This window comes from Archocentrus centrarchus, chromosome 9 (genome assembly GCF_007364275.1).
Source record: "Archocentrus centrarchus isolate MPI-CPG fArcCen1 chromosome 9, fArcCen1, whole genome shotgun sequence".
NCBI classification, from domain to species: Eukaryota; Metazoa; Chordata; class Actinopteri; order Cichliformes; family Cichlidae; genus Archocentrus; species Archocentrus centrarchus.
The window spans coordinates 9,101,771-9,122,633 of NC_044354.1; the positions used below are offsets into that span (position 1 = coordinate 9,101,771).

The 20,863-nt window shown below is 42.1% G+C and overlaps 1 protein-coding gene across 2 annotated transcripts in view; it reads left to right on the top strand.

The window, feature by feature from the left end:
* Positions 1 to 20,863, top strand: part of oxct1a (3-oxoacid CoA transferase 1a) — a 63,103-nt gene that overhangs the window by 31,966 nt on the left and 10,274 nt on the right. For both annotated transcript variants that reach the window (XM_030737119.1, XM_030737118.1), the window contains exons 12-15: positions 1,634 to 1,706; positions 7,533 to 7,608; positions 19,393 to 19,482; positions 20,358 to 20,438. In XM_030737119.1, coding sequence (XP_030592979.1) covers positions 1,634 to 1,706; positions 7,533 to 7,608; positions 19,393 to 19,482; positions 20,358 to 20,438 — 320 coding nt within the window. The remainder of the gene's footprint in view (positions 1 to 1,633; positions 1,707 to 7,532; positions 7,609 to 19,392; positions 19,483 to 20,357; positions 20,439 to 20,863) is intronic.

Below are 20,863 nucleotides of genomic sequence, written 5' to 3' on the forward strand. Positions count from 1 at the left end.
AGCTTTCATATAAACTGTCACACCACCACCTTTTCTGGGACGGTCTGAGGCTGCATGCAGCGATGCACCAGTGTCTCCCGTCCACAACCCAGGAGAAGATGGGTGCCTGCTTTCCGTTCCTTCTATTTCACTCCCTTCTCTCTGGTTCTTTGCTGAGAGGTTCACAGATATCAGGTCAGAGAGCTTCTACTTGTGCTCTTGCTTTGTGCAACAGCAACTGCCAGATCAAGCTCTCTTCCACATCCTTTGTCCAGCATTCACAGTGATTCTGCAGAATTGTTTTTTTTTTCTTGGCACAAATATACTTTGACGAATGCTTAATATAATGGCTGCTTCTTCTATCTATTTATATACACCATTCAAGCGCAAACATTATGACTACCTGCCTAATGCTTTGGTCCCACTTTTGCTGCCAAAACAGCCCAGATCTGTCGAGGCATGGACCACTAGAATCCCTGAACATGTGCTGTGGTATCTGGCACCAAGATGTTAGAAACAGACCCTTCAAGTCCTGTAAGTTGCGAGGTGGGGCCTCCATGAATTGGACTTGTTTGTCCAGCACATGCTTGACTGGATTGAGATCTGAGGAATTTGGAGGCCAAGCCAATGCTTCAAACTTGTTGTTATGCTCCTCAAACCATTCCTGAACCATTTTTGCTTTGCGGCAGGGCACATTATCCTGCTGAAAGAGGACACAGCCATCAAAAAATACTGTTTCCATGAAAGGGTGTACATGGTCTGCAACAATGCTTAGGTAGGTGGTACATGTCAAAATAACAATCACATGGATGGCTGGACCCAAGAGTACCCAAGCAGAAAATTGCCCAAAGCATCACACATGCCTCCATTGGCATGTCTTCTTCCCCAGTACATACCGGTGCTAGGTGTTCCCCAGGTAAGTGATGCACATGCACCCGGCCATCCATGTGATGTAAAAGAAAATGTGATTCATCAGACCAGGATACCTTCTTCCGTTGGTCCGTGGTGCAGTTCTGATGGTCATGTGCCCGTTGTTGGCACTTTGAGCAGTGGACAGGGGTCAGCGTGGGCACCCTGACTGGTCTGCGGCTGTGCAATCCAAACTGTATTCTTCCTATCAGAGACCACTATTAAGTTTTTCTGCAATTTGAGCTACAGTAGCTTGTCTGTTACATTGGACCACACAGGCCAGCCTTCACTCCCCACATGCGCCATAGAGCCTTGGCCACCCATTACCCTGTTGCTGGTTCACCACTGTAACTTCCTTCAACCACTTTTGATAAATACTGACTACTGCACACTGGGAACACTACATAAGAGCTGCAGTTTTGGAGATGACCCAGTTGTCTAGCCATCACAATTTGGCCTTAGCAAACTCGCTTACGCTGGCACATCAACTTTGAGGACAAAATGTTCACTTGCTCCATAATATAGCCCACCCACTAACGGGTGCCATGATAAAAAGATAATCAGCATTATTTACTTCGCCTGTCAGTGGTCATAATGTTATGCCTGTGTATACATATGATTTTTTTTTTTTCATTTACTTTCTTTGTGGTCATGTTTATCTGTAAACTGTCTAGCTTTTTGACGTGTTGAGTGTTAAATTTACTGCTATGAATAAATCCCAATGTTTTGTGTTGCTATTCTGCAGGGAAGGAGACTGTCACTGTGCTCCCTGGGGCGGCATATTTCTCTAGTGATGAGTCATTTGCCATGATCCGAGGGTAAGTCCATAACACATTTCAAAACTTATTTGTTGACTTCAAGTTAGATATGCCTAACATTTCTGGACTTGAATGCAAGCCCCTTAAAAATTATTTTCATAATACCATGAGTCACACATAGATTCCAGTTTATGCATAAAACGAAACTCCAAACACATGATTTTTACTCTGCTATTCATGTATCTGAAGTTTAGATTCACAATAATTTCATAATAATTTGTTCATTTGCATCAAGCACCTATAACCACAGGCTGTAACCATGGCTCACAATACCAGACAACACTGTCATCAGTACAACTAGACAGCAGCCTTCCAAATATTCCCAAGGTCTTTGGTTCTTATTGATTTGCCAGCTGAGATTGCCCACCCAGACTCCCTGCAGTATCAATTCTTTTTGTCCTCCCAGTAGGAATTCAATATTGCTCATAAATAATGCTGTCCTCCTGGCAGGTACCAAATGGAGCAACGCTCCATTTGTCCACGTATGAGTGTGTCTGCTATTGTGTAGATATGCAGATTTGCTCATAAAGAATTACTCAATTACTTCAAACACCATGCTTATTATGTTGCACTTAGACCTGCCACCCACCCTTACCTCAGTGTACCTCCTGTCGCCTAGCAACAGTGACAGCGTGAAGCAGCCCGAACTTTTGCTCTTTTTTTTTTGGTCTATTTAATATCAGTTTTAATTCAAAATAAGCTGTCAACATGAGTGAATGATTCATGAAGCTTAACTTTAATCTCAGCCAAACCAGTTTGCTCAGGAACAAATGAAACATTGAAATAAACCAAACATCAACAGTTAGATATCATCTGAGTGAATAATATCTGTGTTTCACTTCCACTCAGCGGCGAAAGCTATCGGGAGTTTGAAAACGATGTGCTGGGTGTCAGGCGTTCTCTCCAGATATAGCGAAGCTCTACCGCCCGGTCAGCTGACAGCTGGCGATGTAAGCTGTTGTTAGATCAGCTAGTCTCAAAAATTCTCTGATAAAACACCAGAGCACTTTTGCAATTAAGCAATATCTTGATAAATCAAGCAGATATTTGAGGTTTGCACATCTACATTCTTGCCTGAAAGATCTTAAAAGTTTATTTTGTGGCACAGAAACAGTCATATTTCAAACTTTTTGGCCACTCTCCTCTGCCATTGCTGCATTTGAGTTTTGCCACGCAATGAATCATGGGATAAAGGGGGCACAAAGGATACATTGCTCCTCCGTGAATCGCCACCTTATCGTGGTGGAGGGGTTTGTGTGTCCCAGTGATCCCAGGAGCTATGTTGTCTGGGGGCTTGTCCCCCTGGTAGGGTCTCCCATGGCAAACTGGTCCTGGGTGAGGGTCCAGACAAAGAGCGGTTCAGAAGACCCTTATGAGTGAAAAAACAAGGGAACAGTTTACCCTGCCCGAGATAGGGTTACCGGGGCCCCACCCTGGAGCCAGGCCTGGGGAGGGAGCTCGAGGGAGAGCGTCTGGTGGCCAGGCATTAGCCCGTGGTGCTTGGCCGGGCGCAGCCCGAAGAGGTTACATGGGCCCGCCCTCCTGCAGGCCCACCACCCGCAGGAGGTGTCGTAGGGGTCGGGTGCAATGTGTGTCGGGCGGTGGCCGAGGGCGGAGGCCCTGGCGGACCGATCCCCGGCTATCGAAACTGGCTATTGGGACATGGAATGTCACCTCTCTGGTGGGGAAGGAGCCTGAGCTAGTGCGTGAGGTTGAGAGATACCAGCTAGATATAGTTGGGCTCACCTCAACGCATGGCCTGGGCTCTGGAACCAGTCTCCTGGAGAAGGGCTGGACTCTGTTCCAGTCTGGAGTTGCCCTCGGTGAGAGGCGGCGAGCTGGGGTGGGTATTCTTGTATCCCCCCGGCTTGCTGCCTGTACGTCGGAGTTTTCACCGGTGGACGAGAGGGTAGTTTCCCTGCGCCTTCGGGCTGGGGAACGGGTCCTGACTGTTGTTTGCGCTTATGCGCCGAATGACAGTTCAGGGTACCCACCCTTTTTGGAGTTGCTGGGTGGGGTGCTGGAGAGTGCTCCATCTGGTGACTCCATAGTCTTGCTGGGAGACTTCAACGCTCACGTGGGCAATGACAGTGAGACCTGGAGGGGCGTGATTGGGAGGAACGGCCTGCCCGATCTGAACCCGAATGGTGTTTTGTTATTGGACTTCTGTGCAAACCACAGTTTGTCCATAACAAACACCGTGTTCGAACACAAGGATGTCCATAAGTGCACATGGCACCAGGACATCCTAGGTCGCAGGTCGATGATCGATTTTGTAATCGTATCATCAGATCTGCGGCCGTATGTTCTGGACACTCGGGTGAAGAGAGGAGCTGAGCTGTCAACTGATCACCACCTGGTGGTGAGTTGGATCAGGTGGCGGGGGAAGATGCTGGACAGACCTGGCGCACCTAAACGTATTGTGAGGGTGCGCTGGGAACGCCTGGCAGAAGCCCCAGTCCGGGAGATCTTCAACTCCCACCTCCGGCAGAACTTCGACAGCATTCCGAGGGAGGCTGAGGACATTGAGTCCGAATGGACCATGTTCCGCACCTCCATTGTTGAGGCTGCTGCTCAGAGCTGTGGCTGCAAGGTGGTTGGTGCCTGTCGTGGTGGTAACCCCCGAACCAGATGGTGGTCACCGGAGGTGAAGGGAGCCATCAAGCTGAAGAAAGAGTCTTATCGGGCTTGGTTAGCCTGTGGGACTCCGGAGGCAGCTGACAGGTATCGACAGGCCAAGCAGAATGCAGCTCGGGTAGTGGCCAAAGCAAAAACTCGAGTGTGGGAGGAGTTTGGTGAGGCTATGGAAAAAGACTTTCGGACGGCATCGAAGCGATTCTGGCAAACCGTCAGGCGACTCAGGAGGGGAAAGCAGTGCTTCACTCACACTGTTTATAGTGCGGGGGGGGTGCTGCTGACTTCAACTGAGGCTATAGTCGGACGGTGGAAGGAATACTTCGAGGACCTTCTGAATCCCACTGACACGCCTTCTGTAGTGGAAGCAGAGTCTGGGGATGAGGGGGATGACTTGACCATCACTGGGGGTGAGGTCACTGAGGTAGTTAAACAACTCCTTGGTGGCAGAGCCCCTGGGGTGGACGAGATTCGCCCTGAGTTCCTGAAGGCTCTGGATGTTGTAGGACTGTCTTGGTTGACACGCCTCTGCAACATCGCGTGGAGATCTGGGGCAGTGCCATTGGATTGGCAGACCGGGGTGGTGGTCCCCATCTTTAAGAAGGGAGACCGGAGGGTGTGCTCCAACTTTCGGGGTATCACACTACTCAGCCTCCCCGGTAAGGTCTATGCCAGGGTGCTGGAAAGCAGGGTGCGTCCGTTAGTCGAACCTCGGATTCAGGAGGAACAATGCGGTTTTCGTCCTGGTCGTGGAACGCTGGACCAGCTCTTTATCCTCTCAAGGATATTCGAGTGTGCGTGGGAGTTTGCCCAACCAGTCTACATGTGCTTTGTGGACTTGGAGAAGGCATTCGACCGTGTTCCTCGGGGTGTCCTTTGGGAGGTTCTGCGGGAGTATGGGGTGTCTGGCCCATTGTTGCGGGCCATTCAGTCCTTGTACAACCACAGTGAGAGCTTGGTCCGTATAGCCGGTAATAAGTCGGATTTGTTTCCTGTGGGTGTTGGACTCCGTCAGGGCTGCCCTTTGTCACCGATTCTGTTCATAATTTTTATGGACAGAATTTCTAGGCGTAGCCAGGTGGCGGAAGGCTTCTTCCTTGGTGGCCTCAGAGTCTCATCTCTGCTTTTTGCAGATGATGCGGTTCTGTTGGCTTCATCAGGGGGGGGCCTCCAGCTCGCAGTGGAACGGTTCGCAGCCGAGTGTGAAGCGGCTGGCATGAGAATCAGCACCTCTAAGTCTGAGGCCATGGTCCTCAGCCGGAAAAGGGTGGAGTGCCCTCTCCGGCTCAGGAACGAGTTCTTGCCTCAAGTGGAGGAGTTTAAGTATCTCGGGGTCTTGTTCACGAGTGATGGGAGAAGGGAACGGGAGATCGACAGGCGGATCGGGGCTGCTTCTACAGTGATGCGGACGCTGCACCGGTCCGTCGTGGTGAAGAGGGAGCTTAGCGTAAAAGCGAAGCTCTCAATTTACCGGTCGATCTACGTTCCTACCCTCACCTATGGTCACGAGCTTTGGGTAGTGACCGAAAGAATAAGATCGCGAATACAAGCGGCAGAAATGAGTTTCCTTCGAAGGGTGGCTGACCTTTCCCTTAGAGATAAGGTGAGGAGTGCGGCCATCCGGGAGGGGCTCAGAGTAGAGCCGCTGCTCCTCCACATCGAAAGGAGCCAGTTGAGGTGGCTCGGGCATCTGATTAGGATGCCTCCTGGCCGCCTCCTGGGTGAGGTGTTCCGGGCATGTCCCACCGGGAAGAGGCCCCGTGGTAGACCCAGGACACGCTGGAGAGATTATGTATCTCGGCTGGCCTGGGAACGCCTTGGGGTCCCTCCGGATGAGCTGGAGGAGGTGGCTGGGGAGAGGGAAGCCTGGGCTTCTCTGCTTAGGCTTCTGCCCCCGCGACCCGGCCCCGGATAAGCGGAAGAAAATGGATGGATGGATGGATGGATGGAAAGGATACATTGCTCCAGTGAGACATTAAAGTTAAATAAAACTATCCAGTTATAAAGCTTAACTTAAATCTCAGCCAAACCAATTTGCTTAGGAACAAATGAAACACTGAAATAAACCAAACATCAGCAGTTAGAAATAATCTGAGTGAATTATATATGTTTAACTTCCTCTCAGTGGTGGAAACCAGCGGGAGTTTTGAAAATGATGTCCTGGGAGTCAGGCGTTCTCTTCAGGTATAGTGAGCCTCGACTGCCCGGTGAGCAGACAGCCTCTGAGTTTTGTTCAAAATGTATTCTGCGATATTTGGCTGTACCAAGTACACACAAGTCACCACCAATGCATCCTCAATAGAAGGGGTGGAGCAAGAACACATCTGGATATTTTGAGGGTACTTACCTTTTATGCGTACTTTGAATTGAAGCAGTACTTGGGCTGAGACTAAAGACATTTCACAAGTAGGCACAAATATGCATATTGAGAAATGGCTTGGACCCATCCTTCAAATCCAGGGAAAAGAGGACTGCATTTGTGAGCCGCATTTGGAGGTGCCTTCGAATCTGGACAGCCTTCGTCGCCTTGCTGTGACGTAATCGGCCTACAAATGCAGCCTTCGAAGGATGCAGCCTAAGACTTTCACTTCTTAGTCTTGTATGTGTTTGTGTGTGGCCAACACCCACCATGAGTTGCTGCATGCTTTGCAGAAACAAAAAGTTCTAAAATACTTTACAATTATACAGTAGGCAATAGTGCTAATTTGTGCAGCTGTCGACATCTTAGTGATATCCCTAACTACCTAAAAGCTATTGTAGGACTTGACTTTGGACTTTGAACTCCTTATTCTGGAGGACGCTTCCATAGAACAAAATATCACACATAAAGAGACAAGTGAAACTGCTTTTGCTAATACATTGGTTTAAAGTGACAGCTCTACCAGATAAGATCTTAAAAAAAGCAGAAAGTACAACATTGTCACAAGCCTTTTATTAATGACAAGTACTGCTATCAAAAAACAGCTGAAATGGGAAGATTATTATTGTGAAGGCATTTCTTGTGAGAATCTGACCTATCATTAATTGTTAATTAAGTATATGTGCTTGCATTATGCCTTGTCACAAAAATGGGCTCAATCTAGCAATACTATTGTCTTTTATTTTATCTCTGATAGGCAGATTTGTGAGTTCATAAATGGAACTGATTCTAGACTTGACAGCTGTCTTCTTCTGTTGTGTCATTCTCACCAGGGGTCACATCAACCTGACAATGTTGGGTGCCATGCAGGTGTCAAAACATGGAGATCTAGCGAACTGGATGATCCCAGTAAGTTTGATTTTGATTGCCCACAGCTGTTACCTTAGTTGTTGTTTCTTCAATACCTGCAGTGGTTCAGCACAGCAGTATAATAAGCATGCCTCAAATTGTGATTTGTAAAGGGTTTACTGATATCCCCCATTCATTGAGTTTGTGTCAGATGGGTGTTTGGTAATGTAAAACTTGTGGTGCGGTTTTATTGTTACACTGCATGGTATTTTCATTGTACTAAGGGCTGCTTTTGCCAGGCCTGTGGAGCGTGCTTGCTTCACTCATGTTTGAAAAAACAGAAGTGTACAGTACCAGCCAAAAGTTTGGACACACTTCCTGATTCATATTAATGGGTAAGTGTATCCAAACTTTTGACTGGTACTGTATGTTAATTTATCATTTTATTCTTTTTATCTTCATTATATCACTGTATGTAGTCAAATGGCAAAAACAGTTGTTTATAAACACCAAACAGATGAATAATAAATAGATTTGTTTCTTCCTCTTCATTGTTTAAAAGTAATCAGTTACAGACATTATTAGCGTCACAAATGCAAAAAAAATTGTTTATTTATATTTAATTTATTTACAAATAACAGCGTACACGTAATGTCACTGTTAGTTTTGAGATCAACTACTGCACATAATCTATATATTTTTTAAGGATTTCAGTGTAAAAATAATTTGCAAAAGCTATAAAGATGTTGATAATCCTGGTACCCTAGGCAGTTTATATAGTAAGTTTCATCCAGATTGATTACAGACATATACATCAGTATAGTGAGATACAAAGCATCCCTCTGTCATTATACATATTCACACTCATTCTTTAGCTTTATACAGATGGCTGTCAAGATCCAAAACACTGAATAATAGAATCTGGCGTGGCGTGGTGGTTAGCACTGTTGCCTCACAACACGAAGATCCAGGGTTTGAATCCACCTTGGCTGGGACCTTTCTGTGTGGGTTTTTCCGGGTACTCCGGTTTCCTTCCAGTCACGCGACCCTGAAAAGGATAAGCGGAAGAAAATGGATGGATATTAGTTGAAGCATTTAACAAATGTGGCCAAGGTAGTAACTATACAAACTTATTAAAATGCTACATACCAAAAGAATTGCTTCATACATATACAAGAAACTACAGTTAAAAATAAAAACAGCAGCGGCCTCTCAAGAGGCCGAATGATGATATTAAAATTTAGTTAACAGTCAGTATTGCACTTCACGCAAGTCCTTGACTGTAACCAACAATTATGGGGACTCTGAAGCTGTGTTGTAAGAGTTATTATCATCATTGATTTATCTGCTGAATACTTTCTCGAGTAATCCCACAAGTACAATTATCAAATTGTGTAGCCAGCAACCCAGAGCTTACTGCCATATTAGCTGTGCCTTGCATTTTTGCCTGAAACTCATGGTGGCAGATTACGTTTCTATTCACCAACTAATTTATTTGTTTATAAACTTCAGTTAGCAGTTTATTTTCTCAAGTTTAAACACATTCTCTGTTAAAAATTATAAATCAAATGGCCTTAAAGGTCATAGGTTATTGGGGGTGGGGGTATTTTTTCTAATTTTGTATGATATTTTATTACTCAGCTTCACTTTGCTACCCTGAATTGGCTAAGCGGAAGAAAATGGATGGATGGATGTTATTTTTTTTAAACTTCAAATTTCTTGGATATTTTATGCATGTTGGCCTTCTGTCTTTCTCAGAAAAGGATTTCTTGGTTGACATTCATTCACAATGTTGCAGTCTTCATTGTTATACAAGAGTGAAAGGAAATGCCTGGCAGGGGATGGAGCGAATGTGGTGTTTGTGAGTCCTGCAATATAATGGGTGTACAACATTATTATTAGATATTACATCAGGTCAGTTGGTCCTAAGGCCACAGTGGCCTCAGACCTTGGGAATGATTACTAAGGTCAAGAACCCATTAAAAACCTCTTTTGCCATGTGGGAGGCCTCAACCAGAAAGCCCCCTGGCCAAACACTTGTTTTTTTTGCACTGAAGTGCTGAAGTGGACGTGCAGAATTGTTTCAGCCTGTGCATCAATTTATAGACACATTTCCTCTAATAAGTGGATACACAGTGTTGAAGACATACATACACTTTTATAATAAAGCTTTATTAATTAAATATAATTGTTATTTACTGCTCAAAAAATAGGGGAACATTTAAGCAATTTTAGCTTTGATTTTCTGGTATAATTTCTTTAAAGAATTTTGTTTTTTTAAATCCAGCCCTCAAAGGAAATGGATGATTTTGGTTTCCACTGACCACTGTTACATCATTTTGTTTTCAACAAACTACATAATCTATGTCAGTAAAGATTTTCAGCTTGAATATTTCATTCATCAAGAGCTGATGTGCAATTTGAGTGTTCCCTTAATCGTTTTGAACGGTGTCCATGTCATGCATAGCACCTTACTGGATAGGAATGCTGTTGTGGATGATTTGTAAATTCTTTTCATTTTTACCACTTCACTCATACTTGTTTGTCCATGGTAATTGCTAATTCACCAGTGCTTGATTAAGTATGCTGTGCAGATATTGAAGCAGTGGAGCTGGTCATAGACAAAGAGTTTATCTTGTTCTTTTGTTGTAATTCTGAACACTTTGAATAACATAACAATGCTGAAACACTGGTACACATACCTCTGCCCTCACCTATGCTTCAATCTTCATTATCCCCTCTTTAGAAAGGATGGATGAAGGGAATTACATGTCCCACCCTTAGTGAATAATTTCATTATTACAATCTAAAGATGGGTGCATAGCGTGAAATTGGAAATGTTTTACGTAGGAGTTGGGGACGCAGTACTCTTAGCCAGATTATGTTGATTTTAAATGCTTTTAATATGCAAAATGTAGATGAACATTTTCCAGTTTTGAAATGCTTTTATATCTCCACTCAGCCTGAAACATCTGGAAAAACAATAGAAGATAACAGGGGTTATAGTATACAGGATGGCATTTTGGGATGTGGTGTGCTGTTTTATCATTTGGCTGTGGGAGCTTTATCAAGTTGTCCTAAAAGTAGCGGTTTTTCATCCAGTAGTTTATAGGAGATACAGAGTGCTTCCTCTCATATGCACATTCTCACAGATTTGAAAATGAGAACCATATTTTGCTTTTATTTACTCCTTTTTTCCCCACTTTATTTTGAATAAGTGGTGTGTATTTAGTATCACTTGTTCCTTTAAAACTGAAATGGATAAACACTTATTTTAAATGAAGGAACAATGAAATTATACAGGTTGATCAAAGCATTAAAATATATCTGGTCAGCTAAAGCATTTTTACATTAAATCTGCTAAGTTGCATTAGTCAGGAGATTTTATATAAGCAATACAGTGTAAAGTTTAATGAGATTTTGGCAACTGAATAGTTTAATATAGTAAATACAAGACAAGTAAAACAATTAGATTTTTTAAAATCACATGGCCCTTGAGTAAAAGACTTTGGTTGTTAGTAATTTAAGTATAGATTTGAAGAAGAGTGAGTGAGAAACTTGACATTGTATCTAAGTGCAAGAAAGACAAATAAGGTTTAGAGTAAGTTACAGCTTTATGTTTATTCTACTGAAAGTATATGTTTTTAATGTATCAGGCAACAAAAGGTCTATTTGTGCTCACTTAAGAACTGGTAGGCTAGAATTCCTCTTCATATTGAAACTAGGGGCTTTGGTAGTGGCTAATTCACTTGTCCACTGTGGGATTTAGAAAGAATGGGAAATGTGTATAATTTTGTTATTGTGTTTTGGTCTGTGACTAAGATGGCTGTTTGACAGAGATGTTTTTAATCTCACATTTTATTTAAGGATGACCTCTTAGGAAGAGAACCTTGTGTCAGTAAGGAGTCGAGTTTTGTTTTTACTTTTTTTTTTTAATCGTTCTGTGTCTAACCATTATTAAAAGCCATCTTTTCATTCGTTTGTTCGTTGAGTTTTGTTTTACGGAACAGAATTTGAATTGACGGTTATTGAACTTAAATGAAGAAAACTGTTGCTGCATCAGACCTATATCCCAAACCCTTGGAGGCTCAGTATAACTGCAGCTTAAGTGCAGCAATATTACAAACTACTTACTATTAAAATGCACTTACTATCTTAAGTGCTCATAAGGTCTGGTAGCAACTTTAATGGCACTGCTTAAGAGGATTGTTCTTTTTTAATATATTCATTATCATAACAACAGATTAACTTAGACATGACTGAAGGCTTATAAGTTAAAGCCTTAAGTATTGGGTATTTGTAGTAGCCCAAACCTCAGTGTCTGCTTGTGTACATTTTTACTGTGTACAGGTTTACTTTTCTAAGGCTTCTCTGCTTAAATTTTCAACTTCACAGTGGAATTAATTTCTTAATGTGGATTGGAGCATATTTAGCAATTATACACTGTAAACAAATGTGTTTTTCAGCTACTTTGAACATGGTGTGTATTGTCTTCCTGTCAGTTCCTTCTTTCTGATTCTTGTCATTAGTTGTCTGGGTAACGAAGGCTTGTGGCAATCCGTTGCTATGTTATTAAATAGAGAGCCATTTGTATCAGACAGTGGAGATTGTCAGAGAACTGGAGGGGGAGAGAAAGGAAGCCAGTTGGTAAGTGGGAACTCTTGGATTGTGAAGGGGGTCATTTTCTGCGGTGTTTCTGCCGCTGACTGGAAAGCAAACACTCGTACAACAAATGAGAAAATTGTATTCTGTAGTCATGGCAACACAAAAAATGCAAGCAAGCCCAAAGCATAGTAAGAGAAATAAAGTGTTAGTCAAATTGTGCATTTATGCCAACAGAAGGCTTCTAAATCAATCCTTTTGATCAATAATACATAAAAAGGCAACAGAATTTTTGTTTTCTAGTTGGTTCTTCACAGGGTAGATGACATTAAGTGCTAGGGTTGAAGTTTTTTTTTTTTTAATTGCCAGTTGTCCCATGTTCCTGAAGCAATAGACCAGCAGTGTTGCATGTACAGCAAGTCACAGTATGAAAGTATTGTACAGCCATTTCAAGGTGTTCCATACTTAGTCTAAACAGCGTTAGTCTTAGTTGTCTGCCACCTGGGGCTTACGTTAAACTGTGGTTTTAGTAAGATGGCCTATGTCATTGTCTCTGATTTTACATGTTGTGATAGGTGTCATCTCAGCAAAACTTCAAATTAAGAGGTCTTATCAGGTTTCTGTACCAGTGATACTGCCTCCAGTAGTATAATTTTTTTTAACTGTCTTACACATTTAGATTCAAATCACAGTCACTGACATCACCCCACATGTGACATTAGTTGCTGATTTTGATTTTTTACTGATGTTTTACTTCAATGACTGTTAACTTCCAACCAGGGTAACTCCTAGAATTAAACGTCCTAATGCTGCGTGTTATCTGCAACCAGTTGGAAAAACTGGCTACCATAGCATTTAATTTGCCTGGATTTGAAATCACAAATCACTTTAGTTGAACTAGGCCATTGATGTAGAACTACCTTTGAAAATCTCAAACTTAACATGGTCTCTTGTGCATTTATGTCAAATTTAGAATTCTGTTGTAAAATTATAACAACTGCCTGGGTTAATAACAACTGCCCCTGGTGCTGTTAGTCAACAGGGTGCTGGTGGAAACTGTGCTATCACTGGCTGACAAAGTAAAAGGAAAGGGGCATGTTAGGAGGCAGTGAGAGAGAAGCATAGACAGGTGTGAGGAGGTGCGAGTAGGGACTCAGTGACTGGTAAAGGGAGAGAGTTGGCTGATATGATGAAGAGAAGGAAAGTAGATATATTGTGTGTGCAGGAAACCAGGTGGAAGGGAAGCAAGGCCAGGAGCATTTGAGGTGGATTCAGGCTGTTCTAACAAGGTGTAGATAGGAAGAAAAATGGAATCTTGAAGGACAGTTATGTGAATAGTGTTGTGGAGGTGAACAGTGTCAGGTAGGATCATGAGTTTGAAGCTGGAAAAGGGGGTGATGGTTAAAGGGGTTATGTTGAATTTTGTAAGTGCACAATTAGGATGTCAGAAGAGAGAGGAATTCTGGAGTAAGTTGGATGAAGCTCAAGATCAGCCACAGATAAGTGTCAACAGAGTAGCTGTAGTGAAACTTGATGAGCTTTGGAATCAGCAGTATAGTTTCCAGACAGAAGGGGATTTGTTCGTCATCTTCGGATCAAGACAAAGTCCGGATTCCTGAATAGACCCATAAATAAAGTCTGTCTGTTACAGGAAGCAGAGAACATGTGATTAACTGGACTGACTTACTGGTCATTTAGTGACCTGCTTTTGCATATGGACTATTAACTTCACAGATTCACTATGGTGTTATGGTTTGTGGTATTGGTGAATGTGGCACTAAAGGGTAATTGAACTGCTTTATAAACCAACAGAAGTTTGTAAAACATTATCTGTAATTATTATTTGAAGAATAATAATTAGGGGCCGGTATTGTTGGATGAAGTGGTAGAGAATGTCCCAGAGGGGAGAAACTGTTGGTAGGTAGGTGAAGGGAGCAGAGGTGACAAAGTGGTGTTGGGTAGGTATGGTCTTAAAGAGAGAAATGCAGGACAGCTGGTAGTGGATTTTTGCAAAACAGATGGAAATGACTGGTGAACACATACTTTATAAAGAGGGAGGAACATAGGGTGCCGGATAAGAATGGAGAAAGATGCACACAGGTGGACTATACCTTATGCAGAAGGTACAATCTGAAAGAGATAGGAGATCGCAAGTGGGGTCAGAAGAGAATGTAGCTAGGCTGCATTGGATGGTAGACTATAGGATGACTTTGGACATCAAGAAGGAGAAGCAAGTAAAGGTAGAGGCAAGGATTAAGTAGTGGAAGTTGAAGAAGGAAAAATGTTGCACAGAGTTCGAGAAGAGTTACGAGATGACTGGGAAAGTACAGCTCTGGTGCTGAGTGATTAAGGTGATAGGGTGATTAAGGACAGAAATGGAAAGTGCAGTGGAAGGTGCAAGAATGACTATTGTGTAATCAAAACTCGATAAAACATACAAAATTGTATCCAACAGCCAATTAGCTGTTCACAAGGTAGTAGCATTACGTGCTAAATGTGTGTAATATTAAGGACACACATGAACATCAACGTAAAGAAAAACAAACTCCAAAATCCAATAAACTCTACAGTAAACTTCAGCTTCAGTGCAGTAGATTAACAATACCTACATGTGGTGTGTAACATCAGAACCCAGCGAATGCTTGACAAAAACAACCTGAACTCTTTGAAGGAATCAAAGCTCAAATCCAGCTACATCCTGATGTTATCCACCACATGAAGCTGGTTCTGTTTTGGAGCTGCTCAGAGAGCTACCTTGGTTAGATGCTTGCTTCAGCTGGGTCTTTGTGGGGCCTCTACACAACCTACACAAGTGGCCGACCCCATGTCCAAATTTATGCTTGTGTAGCTGGATTATGTGTGTTAATTACGTTGTGGTCACGTGCTGGTGTTTTATATGTGGCTGGGGCTTTTTTTTTGGTCCTCACTCTTTGTGCTCAGTTTATTGGCTGCAAACTATTTGTCCCTCTGTTTTTTCAATTTTTATTTTCTATCACGTCCATTCCAATAGTTTGAGCGTTCTCCATCCAGGAATTTGCTCACATTTGTGAGTCCTTATATTGGTGCTTAGATTATTATTCCTGATTGTTATTCTCTGACTGATAAATTCAAACACTGTGGCGAAAGGTAGCCAGAAACGCACAAGCGCTGAACAGGTTAATCACAACGTTGCAGGCTGCGTGGACCTGACGAGTCACATTTCTCCTGAGGTGCACATCAGGTTACGTCGTAGTTTCAGAGCGGTAATCGTTGTGGTCTTCTCAGGTGGACTTTGATGTCGGTGGTTTTCTGCTTAAGAAGTGCTTCACACATTTTTTCCATCATCCACAACAAGACATTCGCTTCTATCTGTGCTATCATACTCAAAGAAACCCCATATGGGACTCTGCAAGGAAAGCTTCAACTGTGTGCATGCGTGTGTGTACTCTCCATGCTGTCATTACTTTGTGGACAAGCGTGGTGAGCAGACACACGCATGTACACAGTTGCCCGATGATGCTCCCAGCTTAAACTCTTAGAGCGGAAAAATTGATTTCATATCAATCTACAAGGCTTTTAAATAAAATGACAAAGGAAAATGAAGGTCATTTTATCTATAATTTCAGTTAGTTTTGTAAACTCACAATACAGTTTTAGTTAGTTATCATTTTTCCTTTTAATTATCATTTTTATTTATTTTAGTTAACGAAAATGTTTTTTCAATTTCAATTTTTATTACTTCGTTCGTTTTCGTTACCTATAATAACCCTGGTGCCAAGAGAGGAATGGTGGTACTGCATGAGGAAGTCAGGAGTAGCAGAGAAGTGTGTGAGACTGGTGCAGGACATGTATAAGGACAGCAAGACAGTGATAAAGTGTGTGGTAGGAGTAACAGATGGGTTTCAAGGTGGGGGTGGGATTACATCAGTGACCGGCTCTGAGCCCCGTCAGATGGTGAGGGACAGGTTGACAGATGAGGTCAGGCAGGAGTCTTTGTGGACTATGATGTTTGCAGATGACAATGTGATCTGTAGCGAGAGTAGGGAGCAGGTTGAAGAGAGCCTGGAGAGGTGGAGATATGCTCTGGAAAGAAGAGGAATAAAAATCAGTAGAAGCAAGACAGAATATGAATCTGATGGAGACAGGTGGAAAGGTGAACATGCAATGAATAGAGATAGCGAAAGTAGATGAGCTTAAATGCCTAAGGTCAACTATGCAAAGCAATTTAGTGGATAAGTCGTACAAAGAAGGAAAAGAGGGAAGACCACAGAGAAGATTCATGGATGTAGTGAAGGAAGGCTTAAGAGCACTTAAGAGTATGTTGTGGGGAAATGGAGGAAGTGAAAAGTGTACCACTTCCAGACGGGTTTAAGCTAAATTCTAAGCATAACTTGTTCCAGACCAGGTTTTGTAGACCCCCATTAACAACACAGTGATGTGGTAAGCTAAAAAGAGAGCCACCTTCATGACACTGAAAACTCTTACTTAAAGCTCAACATGCCCTTCATAGTACACCCCTCTGGATGAAATAGATTTGCTTTTCCCATCATACCGTTCCATTAATTTGTTCTTTCACACTTATGCAGATCGTGTTAATTTTAAGTTTTTGCTGCATACAGCAGTTTAGATCAAAGTAGGCTCAGATAACCTGACGCAAAGCTGTAAATCAGAGAGAAGCAAATGTCAATCCTCCTAGCAATATAGGTCACTGATTATACTGAGCAGCGAAGCATCAACCTGTCTTTAATTCTCCACAATTTTATTTTCTTACACAATTTCATATTTAACAAGGTCACAAGCATTAGTGAGACATTTGACCACATTCACACACGTAATCAAGGACTGACACAAGCTGAGCCGTTGATCCTCTCTGCTAGGCTGCTGCCACTGCAATGCAACACAGACACAGGCTTACATTCATTAAAAAATCTGTGGTTTATTATATTTGTCATTTTTGGTTTCAAGAAAATGCAGTGATTCATTTTTATAGTCAAGGATAAATTCACTGCCCCACAGCAAAACAAAATCATTTTGTCATTTCTGCCAGTTATTGTCTTGACTTTTACTGATGAAAAACCACACTAGAATTTTAACATGAGTGTGATTATGATCTCAAAACACACCCTTTTGATTAACAGCCTCTGTTGCTAGGTGGAGTACATTAGCAGGTATCTAGCTGTGGATGGCAGCTGTAAATCACAACTTGCATCTAGGAGGTCAGACAGTGTTCTCCCCTAAGGCCTGTGTAGACATCACCTAAGCCCATTAGCTGTCATAAAGTGCATTAACATTGATTATATGAAAAACAACACTGTTTAATCTGAAGGGTTGCTGTGTAATAAATGAAAATGCTGAAGGAAAAAAGCTGGTGAGACAGTTTGGAGATTAAAAGTCAAAATGGATACAGTTGTATTAAACCTGATATTGGTAGTTTATTTAAGGATATTGATATGCTGCTATAGTAGGCCACTTTCAACTGAAGTACAAACAATTAAATGAAATTAAATGCTGCCTCTTCAATATGCAATATTCTAACCCACCTCCCCTCTCCCAAACCTTTCTGTTCTCAGTTTATATCTTCTCTACCCAGCTGGCTTTTCCCACAGGCAGACAGTATCCTTACAATGTGTCACCCTCGGCATACATATCCTCTGGTTATTGAGCAAAAAGCAAAACAAGCTCTTCACATGATTGATGAGGAAATGGGATTCTAATTCAGTTACTGAGCTGTCACCCTGTGGCCATATGTGCATGTCAGCCTTCCTTATTCAGAAACCTTCCTTGCTGGGAACAATGTATGACTTGAGGACAATTTTTCATCCAGCTGGCATTTCTTTTGTGGTGATGATCTCTCAGATTGCTTTTTTAGTACCTTTCTTTCCCACCTTTTAAAACAACAACAAAAATTTTGGTTTTCTTTTAAATGAAGAAAACATTCATTATGCTTTAGTGCACAGGGTTTCTGCACAGGAAATGTTTAGTGCGGTTCCTGTGCAGAATGCTTTTACTCCTGTACTCTGCATTGCACATTTCTTGCAGTTGTTATCGTGTTTTTCTGCCTAAAATAATAGACAGTAGTCCATGAAAATTAAGAATGAATTTTTTAAACAATACAAATCTTTACCAGTTATTACTGAGACTGGCTCTTAATCTTCAGATATTCTCCTTAAAGATAAAGATATAACAACATCTAGAATTTGCACTCCTCAGACATGGGTCTGCTAGGTAACCTGCACACCAGCCTGTGGTTGGGAAGAGTTACCAGATGACTGGGAAAGTACAGTTGTAGTGCTGAGGGAAACTGCCAGGAAGGTGTTTGGTATATTCTCTGGACGGAGAAAAGAGGACAAGGGGACTTGGTGGTGGAATGAGGAAGTACAAGAAAGTATTCAGTGTAGGAGATTAGCAAAGAAAAAGTGGGATAGTCAGGATGATGAAGAAAGTAGACAGGAGTACTATCAAGTACTGCAGAACTCATTGTGTCGGTGACTGGGAATGTGTGAATGAAGCTGTTAGAAACATTAACAAACATGACCCACGTCTGAATGTCAGAATGCTATCACTGCAACAGATTGATGAAGCCTTCAACATTATGTATCGCATGTTTGAAAAGGCTTAAGATATGGTCAGTGTTGTGGTATTTGTTTGGGTTCTCTTTTATACACTGTTGGTGCCTTGAAATGGGCCAAATAAATGCAAGCATCATTATTGTGGTCCAATGGTGCCACAACTGTACAAGGTACAACTGCCAAGTTTCACAGGTGTGAAGGCCTAGTTCAGTGATCGGTGTGTTCTAATGGTGTATTCCTTTTATTTTGGAAGTTGGGTGTTGGAGCTGAGAGTGGCATCAATCCAGCATTTACCGTGTTCCAGTAGTAGTAGGTGGGAAAGTAAGGAAAACAGGGTTTTGGGGTTTTTTTGCTCCCTAGGACTGTAGAACAATTCATTTATCACTAGGAATGCAATACCATGCCTGATTTTTGTGTTTTAAAACACCAATGCAGAACATTTACAGATAGAGCCTCGTCAGTGCTGTGTGTCTGTGTCGCTATTGCTGAACAGCCTCTTTTCACTTTTGCTTAAATGGCTAAAACCATCATTGCAAAGTTTAATGTATTTTTGACAGAGTATCATTTTATACTATAATCTATAGTTCTCTATATGTTGTGAAAAATCAGTCAAGTGAAAAAATGCTCATATAATTTTGTCCAAACTTAAATGGGATAACTGAAACTAAAATCTGCTTTTGTCTTCCATTTTTAGGGTAAGATGGTGAAAGGAATGGGAGGAGCCATGGATTTAGTGGCAAGTGCTGGAACTAAGGTGGTAGTCACCATGGAGCACTCCGCTAAGGTGTGTAAATATGTAAGGGTCTGTTAGCATGGGCTCTTACTGTGCTTGTTCTAACTAACATTGCTTTTAGGAGTCCAGAGACTTATTCCCTTTGTGTGAAATTAAATTAACAGTTTCCTTTTCCCATGTTTGTATCTTCACCAGTGTAGCTTGCATCTGCTTCCTACAGTAATGAATGTGAGTGCTAAGGCTGATTAAGGATAATTCTGCTAATGGATTGCTTAATATCCCTCTACTAGAGAGGGCTGGCTCATCCTGGTGAGGCACGCAAACCATCTCCTCTGCGCTTGCCTTCGGCTCATTTAAATACAAATACTTAGTGTTTTGAGACAAGCTGATAAGTTAGACTGGTGCTGCAGCAAGTGGATGACTAATCCCACAGGGGTTCTGACAATTGCAGCAGGCAGTCCAACTGAATTGGTTTACTTTTAGAAAGTCCAAACCAATATGATGCAAGGGCAGTGTAACATTCTGCATTTACAGAAGCATGCTGTTTTTTGCTAATGGGACTCTGTCTGGCGCCCAGCTAAAGTCCAGATGGTGCAGCAGGTGAGCATAAATTTACTGCCCCGAAGCCTGCTTTCATTCATGATGGAGAAGAGGAATGGGAGGGTGAGAGGGTGTGTGTGTGTGTGATGTACGCCTCTCAGGCAATGTTGGAGGCTTTTGGATGTATTCATTTTTTTTCTTCTTCTTGAAAATGTATGATGGGGGAACGGAGACACACTCACGTTGTATAGGTGCTGTATTTCCATTTGGATCAGTCTGCATAACCAACTGAATATACATATAACATATAAGCTACATTCCAGAAACCTTGAGATACTAGATAAAGGGACTGACCTTTCTTAAAACAAATTCTTTTGTTCTTTTAGGGAGGAAAGCACAAAATACTGGAAAAATGCAGCCTGCCTTTGACGGGGAAACAATGTGTGGATCGGATCATCACAGAAAAGGTGCACTTTTATCTTTTTATTTCTATATATACATAATATATGCAGATGTGCTGTCATTAATGTAAATTTGAATAGCAGATGGGTGGATGACTGCATGAATGGATGAATGAGCCATTAGTCATGAACTTGCACTCCTTACTTGCTACATAGACTGTGCCAGTGAGTAAGCTATGACTGAACAGGACTCCTAGACACCTAGAAAAAAAGATTTATACAGGGGACATGAGAGTGTTTTGTACAAGTAGTTTTTTTAGTATTACTTTAAGGAAGGCTTTGGGACATATTCTATTATATGAATAAATACCTATGATTTGAATTTAATTGAATGTTAATAGAATGACATAAAATGTGTGTTTTTGATGGCAGAGAATAGACTTGTGTTGGGGCCTGTATTTATAGGTCAGCCCACATCAGTTAAAGATCCC